This window comes from Colobus angolensis, unplaced genomic scaffold (assembly GCF_000951035.1).
Source record: "Colobus angolensis palliatus isolate OR3802 unplaced genomic scaffold, Cang.pa_1.0 Scaffold244, whole genome shotgun sequence".
Taxonomy (NCBI): Eukaryota; Metazoa; Chordata; class Mammalia; order Primates; family Cercopithecidae; genus Colobus; species Colobus angolensis.
Genome location: NW_012115644.1, coordinates 3,274,603 through 3,286,727, shown reverse-complemented (window position 1 = coordinate 3,286,727; position 12,125 = coordinate 3,274,603). Strand labels below are relative to the sequence as shown.

The 12,125-nt window shown below is 41.5% G+C and overlaps 1 protein-coding gene across 1 annotated transcript in view; it reads left to right on the top strand.

The window, feature by feature from the left end:
• Positions 1–12,125, top strand: part of COL25A1 (collagen, type XXV, alpha 1) — a 389,335-nt gene that overhangs the window by 307,488 nt on the left and 69,722 nt on the right. Inside the window, exon 5 of the mRNA XM_011945747.1 lies at positions 6,027–6,044. Coding sequence (XP_011801137.1) covers positions 6,027–6,044 — 18 coding nt within the window. The remainder of the gene's footprint in view (positions 1–6,026; positions 6,045–12,125) is intronic.

Sequence of the window (12,125 nt, the reverse complement as noted above, 5' to 3'; positions counted from 1 at the left end):
GAATTGCTGGAACATGGGAGGTGGAGGTTACAGTGAGCTGAGATTGCACCATTACACTCCAGCCTGGGAAACAAGAGCAAAACTCCATCTCAAAATAAAAGAAAGAGGATGGGATCAGGGACCAGGAGAGGGTTCCATGACAGGACTGCTATTGGCCCTCAAGACCTCCTGCCACCAGAACAATCCTGCAGCTACTCAGAGTTTTCTTGAGGTGGTTCTAAAGTTTTATCTGGATGCCTACTACAGGTCTTATTTTACAGGTGCTTTTCCTTTCACCTGAAAAGAAAAATAAACTTGACATCTCAGTGTGTGAATTTGAGAATTTTAAAGATAATGAAATTATAGTAAACATTTCAAATGATTGTTTTAGATGGCAAGGAATCCAACAATTCAAGAGAATAAAAACATCCAAATATGAGTATACTAAAATAAAAGTAATAATCAAGCTTGGGTTTCTTAATGATGAATTTCTGAGTTATTGAGGCAATTTCTTTCTAATTATCTTGAAACAGAGGTAGTACCTTTTAGAGTTGCAGGAACAATACTAGTATTTCCTCGAGTTTTTGTAGATGGACATTTTGAATTTAAAATTGATCACAGTAAAGATGTATGTGAATCTGTTATCCTAATCAATATTTCAAAATAATATTGTACTTTAAAACTACAACCTTTCTGTGACTATCTGTGAGTGTGTTAAATGGGAGAGCAGCATTTGTCCTATCTGAAAAGGAAAGACACAGATTTATGATATATAAAAAAAGTACCATGTAGTGAAACTAATTGCCTCAGTCAGAGATCCAAATGAGTTTGTTAATTCAGAGAACTGTGTTAGCACTTACTAGCAACTATAATTGTGACAATGTCACAGGATCCCTTGGGTGTTACTTTTCCAGCTGGAAACTGTTGTGGCCAGTGGTGCCTTTGCTTGAGTTTTGTTCAGACCCACTGGGCTCATTCTGCCCATTTGGCCTGGCAGGCTGTGCTTGGCTTGTGCTACCGGCCTGGGTCCTACACATGCCAAGGGTGAGCCAGATGCCAAATGGTGAAGGGTGTGTGAATGAGTGCAGGGTCCAGCCACTGCACACAGCCAGGTGCACTGGCTGCTGCAGTGGGGCGGGCAGCTCCAGGTGCTGTCACAGGTGCCAGCTCCATGCAAGCCTGTGGCTGGATAAGATGCACTGCAAGTGGCTTCTGCTATGGGCACCCACGTCTGGGCAAGGGGAATGTGGTGGCACCCAGAAACTTGGAGACACCAGAAACCACAAAGCCCCGAAGAGGGAGTCACAGCCCTGGCTCAGGGAGGCCCTAGGTCTGGGCTCCCTGAAGGGCCCCAGCTCTTCTTTTTTTCTGATGCTCACAGCATGGCGAGTGAGGGGCAGGTGTTTAAACTCTGTTTGTGTTACAGCTCTTTCAGTCTTGCCATTTGGTGGGTCTCGAGTTCTTTTCCCACATTCAGGAAGAATGAGGTACATGGACAACTGGAGGATGAGCAGGACAGAAAGGAGACTTATTAAGCAACAGAACAGCTCTCAGGAGACCCAAAGTGGGTAGCTCCTTTCTGCAGGCAGGTCATCCTGATGAGTGTCCAGCTCTCAGCAGAGAGGAGACCCAGAGTGGTGGCTCCTTTCTGCAGGTGGTAGTCCCCATGTCCGTGTGAGTCCGTCTGAGTCTGGGGTTTTTATGGGCTTCAGAAGGAAGAAAGTGTGTGCTGATTAATCCATGGGCAGCCATGGGCAGGCCTGGACCCGGAACTGGCAGTCTGGTCCTCAGGCTTCAGGCCTTTCTTGGCTTGAAGGAGGGGTTTCACCAGGGACCCACCCCTTTCTGCCTAGGAACCTATCTGCCTCACACCATCATCAACATGTCTTCCATGGCACCTTGGCTGTTCATGCCAAGGGGCACCTGCAGGCCTGCACTGCACTGCCCTTAGCCCCACTGGCCTCCATTCTGTTCTCATTGGCACTTGAAGTCTGGAGGTGGCTGAGGCAGTGGGGGGCTGCTATATCAGCACCGCCCTGATCATGCAGACACTCAGCTTGGTTGTGACAGTGTCTGGGCTCAGCCACAACTTTGCTCCACCCTGGAGCAGGCACTGGAAGTGGGGAGAGGCCAGAGAGTGGGAGCAGGCACTTCTAAGTCTACAGGGGCAGGAGGGGCTTCTCAGGTTCCCTAAATGCAGGTAATGCCAGGGTCTGGAGCCATGACTGGGCAGCTGCAGCTGCCCCCAGAACTGCAGGGCACCTGTCCCACCAACTCAGTAGGGGGCAGGGATCCTGCCTGTTCCTGCCCCCGCTGGCTTCATGGAGCACACGGTCCTGGCTGCACCTCCTCTGCTGCAGCCAGCATCTTCACAGCAGCCACTCCAGATGGCCCGCTGCTGCCATCAACAACAGTCCAAAAAAGAATAGTTAATATTGCTCTTTAGTTGCCTAAAGTAATGCATACTTCTGTGACAGGTCATCTCATTTATCATGTTCCATTGTGGCTTACTTGCATCCCCAAACTTTCAACCTCCTTTGAATACTTTCCTGTAAAACATCAGCTACTGGCTGATTGTTTTCCACTTTGCTGTTCTCATTACCAGTTTTTAAGATCAGCTCCTCCTGCTGTTTCTTCTTCTTTCTGCTGGTACCTAAGCTGCCCTGAGAGCATTGCATTTAACTGTTGATATACAGTAAGTCAGTGACCCGGAGCACTCAGTATTCTCCACTTTCTCATGTATGTTCCTGACTTCAGTATGTCTGTGACTTAACTGTTTCACTTGGCATGGCTTTTGCGTTTAATAGATTAAGGTTTTTATTTATGAAGCATTTTGGTGATTTGCTCGGGAAAAACGATCTTTTCAGGAATTCTGTTTTTAAAAAGGCAACTTACAGTAGTTATAAATTATAAATCGTAATTTATAACTACTCATTCAGGGTGTCCTTTAGAAAAAGTTAACCTTCCCAGTTAATTATCAATAGTGGTCACTACCTTTAAATTACAATTAACTAGAAAAATACTCAGTAATGAATGAAAATATTTGTATTAATCAAACTACTCAGAAGCAGCTTAAGGAAATTCTGAGGTGTTTCTTTTTGATTAGTCTGGGGCAGTCTTTATCACCACATGCTGTCAGTCACTACGAAGTTTCTGAGACACTCTCCTGCTCTCCCTCTATTCCATGGCTCCTGCTCAGAGCAGATACCATTACCATATCCCAAGAAACCTCCCCTCTGATCATGGCCCTGGTTTTGCCAGACGGCTCTATTATGATGACTGCAAGACTTGGGCTGTCAGATTGTCTTTTTGCAGGTATTTTACGTGTCTGCTAGTGAATAGATTGTTACATCCTAGTGAGTGAGAGGACCTGGCGTAGGCAGTCCTGGAATCTCCTAGAAGAGTGGTAAGGCCTGTGTTGTGTATTCCAAGTTTTAGATCAGAGTTACTGAATTTGTTACATTGTATGCTTTGTTTCTGTGGGAAGCTTCTCTATCAACCACTTCCTCTTTTCTCTCCTTTTCATGTTCCCTCCCCCAACACACACACCATACATCCCTGAAATTCATATTACACATTAGAGTAATCTGAGTTCCTTTAGTGCTATAAACTTTCCAATGCCTATACAGATGTCAGTTTTTAGTAGTAAACAGTCATTTATGGCTGTTTGTTCTATCACTAAGATAATATCCATAATGCAATATATATTTTATATAATAGCATATAAGTGTATGCACACATCGTGCCACATCATTTGGTCAATGTAATGGCAGGAATGCGACATATTAAAGATGGATAGGAAAAGTCTGTCACTTGTAGAACAACCACAGGAGTCTGAAAATATCACTATACTGAACAAATTTTCGTTTGAAGAAATTCTTCCTGGTTTTACAGAATCCTGCATTTTAAGTTTCACATAACACATATAAGAGATGTAATATATTCTGGGATTCTATAAAATATTCATGTTCACGCTTTTTTTTTTTTTTTTGAGACAAAGTGTCACTCTATAACGCAGACTGGAGTACAGTGGCACAATCTCAGCTCATTACAACCTCTGCCTCCCGGGCTTGAGTGATTCTCTCACCTCAGCCTCCAGAGTAAGTGGAATTACAGGTGCGTGCTACCACGCCCAGCTAATTTTTGTATTTTTAGTAGAGACAGGGTTTCACCATGTTTTCCAGGCTCGTCTGAAACCCCTGACCTCAAGTGACCCAACCACCTCGGCCTCCCAAAGTGCTGCGATTACAGCCATGAGCCACCACGCCCAGCCACATGTTCACATTTCTGAGTTTGCATTAGTTCAAAACATCAGAAAGACCAAAAGCTTAGAGCTCAGGGGAGTTGGTGGGGGACAGGGCAGGGGAAGAGTGCACAAGAGTGACCACATGTTTGTAATTTCACCCAGTACATGGATCTGGAAAGATCCACAGTTACATGTTTAGTGCTGATTTTAGAGCTATTACCCTCAAGAAGCTTTGCTGAACTGGCTTCTGTGTATGTATCAGTTGCAGGTAGGAGTGCCTACTGGTCCTAGGTATGCTTCTGAAAGCCAAGATTCATGCTGTGGCAGCCCTGGAGTGGCTGGGAAGTTTAGAGTGTTACCCACTTGAAGAATGCTCTTGTACCATAGTTGATCTGAACAAATCTGTATATAACTGTCAGCTTAAACTTCTAGGCTGAAAGGCAGAAATGACCTGGTAGAAAATGCATAAACCTTGAAATCAGATTTGGATTTAAACTCTGGCTTTTCTATAAGTTTGTGTAAGTTGTAGCCTTTAGCTTATTTCTCTGAGCCTCAGTTTCTCCATCTGAAAAATTCAGGGTAGTTATGAGGAATAAATGGAATAGCATATCCAAAAGTGCCTGGTACTTGGTAAGGAATTAATAAATGTTATTCTCTTTCTCTCTCTTTCCACCACTGGAGAGTAGAGGATTGGGGAGAGTAACATCTGCAGTGACTTGGTTTGGCTCTCCTTCCTAGTTTGACCTGCCAGCTACATTTTCAGGCAGAGTTCTTGGAAATCATCTGTTCTATACCTAGTGAGTTAGAGAAGAAGTACCTAAGGAAATTGCAATCCTGGAGAGAGGCTAAGAGAGACAGTTCCCGGGCCTTCTCTGGGAACTGTATTAGCTCCACACTTTCCTGTGTGATACTTGGTGCCACACAGCTGAGACAATGAGACTGCACATTATTTATTTACTTTTTAAGATTTCTTAACTCAGTGTGAACATTTTCTTTAATCTCATCTGATACAAAATCCAGTTGGAGATTATAAGAAGGTGATATGTAATCCGTACTTTTATTCACAGGTGATTGATCTTTAGCTAGAGGCATTTACAGTTATACTGCTTTGAAATTTTTGATCAGCTTAAACAAGAAAATGACATTTAAAATAAATTAGATTGGACAGAGGTCACGTAATCTATTGACTGTGTGAAGAGTTAGGATGCATGATCCAAAGACCTCTCATATCCTTTTAAAATGTCCTTAGGCTCTGTTATGCAAAGTAAAAGATAAAGGTTTATTTTTTAAATTAACTTAAAATGTTATTGAAATAATGAGAAATTAAAAGACTTGATGAGCTCTAACACTAAAGTATCTGCATTTATTTTTTCAAAATGTAACTCTGTCATGTTTGAATGTGTAGCTCACAGTCTGTGCTATGAGCTCATAGTTTGGGCTCATAGCCTGTCCTGGAAGACTCTTCCTTTAAGTAACCCCTTCATCACGATAATACTAGGTATAGTATTCCTTTTACCTTCTCTTTTTCCAATTAAATTTTAGAGCATGCTAAAACCCTAGAGTCATTTTGGAGTTAAATAGACTATAATATCAGATTTTAGATACATAGCATAAAGTAAAACTAGTAGGATGTGATACGATTTTTTTAAAGCCACAAGTGAAATTTATCAGTAGTTAGGGTATTATCTTCAGAAATATTTGTAAATATTTCCAGAACTAGTTTCAGTTTTGGTAGTGAAAATGTTCACTTAGGATACAATTTTGTAATTGTTTTTCTTTTTCTTCTTCTTTTTAATTTCAGGGTCAGCCTGGTCCTCAGGTAAGATAATTCTTTTCTGGCAAATTATTTTCAATTTATAATTTTTCCAGTGTGGAGGTCTTTCTGCAAATCTTTTCAAAGATATAAAAAAGCTATGAACTGGTAATCACGACACCACACAGTAGAACAAATATTTCCCAGGAGTAAACCCTTGGGGCCTCTTCAGGGTTGTGTGAGCCACATCAGCTGTTGGGCCAGATGGCAGATTTAACAATGTACTATCATATAAAGCAAAACTCTTAACTGATCTGAAACAGTGCCACAGGGCTTTAATGTAAGACAGCATGACATAAAAATCGAGTCTGAACTGGTTTGCATTATGTACTGATTAATCATGTACTAATAATGTTGTGAATCTCTGCAGACTCATTATTTAGACTGTGATCCTACCAGCTACTTTTGATTCATTATAGACAGTTATTGAATTTTTAATTTAGAAACAACTGCCAAAGACATGATTTATAATTAAGCATGAATGCAGTCAACAGAAAATCTTATTGAGCCCTAAATCATATTGAAGAAAATAAGCAAATTTTAGGAAGGGGAGGAATGTGGTATAAAGATGGAAATACAAAAGAAGTGAGTTTTCAGAAACGAAAAGTCAGTCGAAAAATTCAAACAACAAATTCAATATCAATAATAATTATAATCCGTAGGATTCTATAGAGAAGAAAATGCAGTCATTAATGTTTTACTTTTAATACTCTAGTGCCTATAAATAATATAATTATTTACTGAACTCATCTTCCATCACTTTCCCCTTGATGTACTGAATGCTATTTCTGCCTTAGATTGTTTCACAAGTAAGCCATTTTCATGATAGCTTTGTAGTCAATATCATGAATTATCTATTGTGTGCTCTACCTCATACCAGATCACAAGAATATTATTTATGGTTTTTATGATCTCTATATATAGATGTCTAATGAAACAAAAAATTCCACATACTTCAGTAAACAAGTTCTTTTCACACCAAGCTTATGAGAAAGTTTGACTTTTAATTAATTTGTATTGATATCTGAAAATACCTATATCATCATTTGTGATTTTCACTCTTGTATTCCATGTTGGTTCCAGGTAATTATTAATGGAATAAAACCCACAGGAGAAAGTTATAGCTTGTTTACTAAATTTGAAATAACCATATTATAATGGAATGAAGATAAAGTAAAAGATGTTTTGCATGGTTTCTTTTGTTTTTTGGGAGTTTTTGTTTTGCTTTTTTTTTTCTTTTTTTCCTGAGACGGAGTCTTGCTCTGTCACCCAGGCTGGAGTGCAATGGTGCAATCTTGGCTCACTGCAACTTCCGCCTCCTGGGTTCAAGCAATTCTCCTGCCTCAGCCACCCAAGTAGCTGGGATTACAGACACCTGCCACCACACCCTGCTAATTTTTGTATTTTTAGTGGAGATGGGGTTTCACCATGTTGGCCAGGCTGGTCTTGAACTCCAGACCTCTGGTGATCTGCCCGCCTTGGCCTGCCTCCCAAAGTGCTGAGATTACAGGCATGAGCCACTGTACTCAGCTTGCATGCTTTCTTTTATTTGATGCTTACAAGAGCCTTGGAAAGTATTATTACCCTACGTGTGCGTGTGTGTGTGTATGTGTGTGTGTATGTATGTGTGTGTGTGCGTGCGCGTGTGTGTCTAAACATACAGAAACAGAAGAGATAAATTAGTCACATGAATAACACCATGAACTGGGAGCTAAACTGAAGTCTGTATCTAAAACCCTTATACTTTGTAGTGCTCAGCCCTTGAGAGAAGGTGGCGAGACAGCCCATGATAAAAGAAGTTGAAGAGTTGATTTTGAGAGATCGTAATTTTTAACATACTTTAATTTTTAATAGGACCTCTGTCTTAGCTGTACCTTCTTTCTTGCATCCCAAAGCAGTTCTTAAGAAATTGAGCATAAATAATTTATTTGAGAGATGATCCTAGAAAGCATCATGAGAGAGTGGAGAAATGACATAAGGAAGGCAACAACACCAAAAAATGGGTGCCTCAATTAGCAGATTACTGCTGTGGACAATTGGGGCTCGGTCCTGCTGAGGAATCTTGAGAGACTGTGTAGAGCATGTTGCAGAATCATCTCAGAGAGGGATAAGGAAGTTGATGGATTTATCCACTAATTTCCCTGCCTTTACTGTTGAGGGTCGCAGCTGGGTGCTGGCTTTTCAGCACTCCTGGCCTGCTGTGAAAGGAATTTAGGAAGCCATAGGGACGTATGGGACCTGTATTCTAGCACTGTCTTAGAGCAGGTAGTGGTGGGCAGGCACCTACGTGTGCCACAACATCCAAGTGCACGTGTCTTATAGACAAGACAGAGTAGAAAATTCAGATATGAATAGAAAGACTTGGGAAATTAAATATAAAGGCAATATTAAATGCATAGTAGTTAATAAGATACTAAAGAGAGTAACTGTAAAAAGAAAAACAGTCATAGTAAATCTTGAGTATACAGCCACAGTTAATAAACAGAAGAAAGATCATAAACCAACATTGGAAACCCGGAATGGACAGGACCAGAAAAACCGTGGATGATGGTGGCTGAGGATGAACATATATCATGACACTTCAGAACACCTTCACATAAGGTCCTATATTTACTATGGCTCTGCAGAAACATAGTCTGCCTAACTGCCTATGCTGGAAAATGTTGAAAATTTGCAAGGAGGTTGGAACCAGCATTTTCAAATGGTCCCATTCGAAACCTGCTCTGGTTTCCTTTGTTTTGGCTACCAGTTTACCTTTAGTGGATGTGAAATCTCATGATCATTTAGTTTAAAATGTCTTCCTCACATCACAGTAAAAGGAAGTCAATAAATTGAGGAAGGATAGGTATGAGGGAAAATGTGAAGCCAAGACATACCCTCACACAATCTTTCCACAGCACAAAAAAGAAGCAAAGAGTTGTTGTGTACCCAAGGAAAAGCCTGGCCTACTTCTTACGCCTACATCATCATATTTTTCCAAAGAAACTTCCATTGTTAGATTTGAAATTAAATAGCTCTTCATGAAGTTTTGCATTTGGTGCTTGATGGTCATTAGCTTTTCTCTGATACTCTTTAAATTACAGATGAATTTTGTATAGGCTCTTATCCATCTGTATATTTTGTTTTCCCCATTACCTATTGTAATGTGTTACTTTCCTAACCCCTGTTCTGCTCTTGGGAAATTTTCTTTTATAAAAACCGTGGACCTTAAACTGACTTTTAAAAAATTACTCTTCAGCAAAATGAGTTTTATTTATTTTTTTAACTTTTATTTTAAGTTCAGGGTTACATATGCAGGATGTGCAGGTTTGTTACACAGGTAAACGTGTGCCATGGTGTTTTACAGCACAGATCATCTGATCACCCAGGTATTAAGCCCAGAATCCATTAGCTATTCTTCCCAATGCTGTTTCTTCTCCCAAGCCCCCACAGGTGCCCAATATGTGTTGCTCCGGACAATGAGTCCATGTGTTCTCATCAATCAGTTGCCACTTATAAATGAGAACATGCGATGTTTGGTTTTATGTTCCTTAAATAGGCTCTCAACCACAAAACAAATTTTATCTATCATAAATATGAGCACTTAGAAATGATACATGTAGTAGATTTGATTATAAATATGTGCAGCAAAGTTTTTTATTTTATACAATTATATCTTACATTAACACCTTACTGTGAACCTACTTTTTCTTTGAGTAAATTTATATAAACTGTACATTAAATCTGTTTAGCATAGAACTATAAGGTAAATACATACAGTGTATTGATGAGCAATATGCATTTAAAACCCAAATTAGAGGGTGAACATGGTGGCTTACACCTGTAATCCCAACACTTTGGGAGGCTGAGGCAGGCGGATCACTTGAGGTCAGGTGTTTGAGACCAGCCTGGTCAAAATGGTAAACTCCGTCTCTCCTAAAAATACACACAAAAAAATTAGCTGGGTGTGGTGGTGCACACCTGTAATCCTAGCTACTAGGGAGGCTGAGGCAGGAGAATCCCTTGAACCTGAGATGGAGGTTGCAGTGAGCCAAGATAACTCTGCACTCCAGCCTGGGAAACAGAGTGAGACTCAAAAAAAAAAAAAAAAAAAATTAGAAAGTTGTTATGGGTTTTTAAGTTGTTGAAAGCTTTCATTTATTTGATCCAATTTTTCTTAAAATTTCCATGTTCTGTTTACTTGGCTCACTGAAAATTATCGTTTTCACATACAGTATATGTCTAGTAACAGGAACTTGAAATTTTGTCTTTTTCTTTTTTCCTCTTCTTTTTGTTGACTCAAAATGATACCTACTTTTTTCTTAAAATGTCAACCCTTTTGATTTCTTTGATTTTATAAGATTTCTCACCTAAAATGTCAAAACTTGTTTTTTGTTATTTATGTACATACAATGCAGTATAACTGAGTGGCCTGATAATTCTGTTCCTCTCCAGCTCTGGGTCTCCCTAGCACATGCTGTTAGCTGTGGGAAAATGGAAGGGTATGGACATTGCCTAAACTTTTTCTTTCACTCCCCGTCTTCTTTTGCAACTAGTTAATGAAGAGCGCTTGTCATCTGTGCAAGGTTTCTACAAACAAATTCTTCCTTAGCCAACCCTTAAATCCACATTTCCCACCCCTGCCTGGGTCATGGCCGTGCCATTCAAACTCTTCTTAGCCAGCCTACTGTCACCGAAAATCTACACCTCTGACTTTCAATGGATTTTTCATTAAGACCCTATTACTAATAATGGTCTGTTTCTATCGAACAATGGGGATTTCTTTTAGATACTTTTAAGAATAGGCTTTTGTGGATTAGGCTGGGAAAAGAAACCATATTCATATTGTGATTCCTACGGTAAGATGTAATTAGGTTTCCAAACAAAATACTTCCTCCAAAAAAGGGTTGTAAATGTTTAAGTTGGGGGATTGATATGGTTTAGACCTGTGCTCCCACTCAAATCTCATGTGAATTGTAATTCCCAATGTTGGAGGTATGGCCTGATGGGAGGTGATTGAATCATAGTGAGAGGTGACAATGTGATAGCCATCCTCGCTCGCTCTTGGCACCTCTTCGGCCTGGATGTCCACTCTGGCCACGCTTCAGGAACCTTTCAGCCCACCACTGCACTGTGGGAGCCCCTCTCTGGGCTGGCCAAGGCCGGAGCCGGCTCCTTCTGCTTGCAGGGAGGTGTGGAGGGAAAGGCCCCAGCGGGAACTGGGGCTGCTGCACAGCACTTGCGGGCCAGCATGAGTTCCAGGTGGGCATGGTCTCCCTGGGCCCCACATTCGGAGTGGCTGGCCAGCACCGCTGACCTGGGCAGTGAGGGGTTTGGCACCCAGGCCAGCAGCTGCAGAGGTCACGCTGGGTCCCCCAGCACTGCTGGCCCCCCCGCACTGCTCTGGAATTCTTGCTGGGCCTCAGCCATCTCCCCCCTGCGGTGGGCTCCCGAACAGCCTGAGCCTCCCCAACGGGCACTGCCCCCTGCTCCAGGGCACCCGGTCCCATTGACCACCCAAGGACTGAGGAGTCCAGGTGCGCCAGTCTGGCAGGCAGCTCCACCAGTGGCCTTGGCGTGGGAGGGATCCACTAGGCGAAGCCAGCTGGGCTCCTGAGTCAGGTGGGAACTTGGAGAACTTTTATGTCTAGCTAGAGGATTGTAAATGCACCAATCAGCACTCTGTGTCTAGCTCAAGGTTTGTAAATGCATCAATCAGTTCTCTGTGTCTGGCTAATCTAGTGGGGACTTGGAGAACTTTTATGTCTAGTTAGAAGATTGTAAATGCACCAATCAGCACTCTGTGTCTAGATCAAGGTTTGTAAACGCACCAATCAGTGCTCTGTGTCTAGCTAATCTAGTGGGGACTTGGAGAACTTTTATGTCTAGCTAGAGGATTGTAAATGCACCAATCAGCATTCTGTGTCTAGCTCAAGGTTTGTAAATGTCCCTATCAGTGCTCTGTGTCTAGCTCATTTAGTGGGGACTTGGAGAACTTTTATGTCTAGGTAGAGGATTGTAAATGCACCAATCAGCACTCTGTATCTAGCTCAGGGATTGTAAATGCACCAATCAGCACTCTGTATCTAGCTCAGGGATTGTAAATGC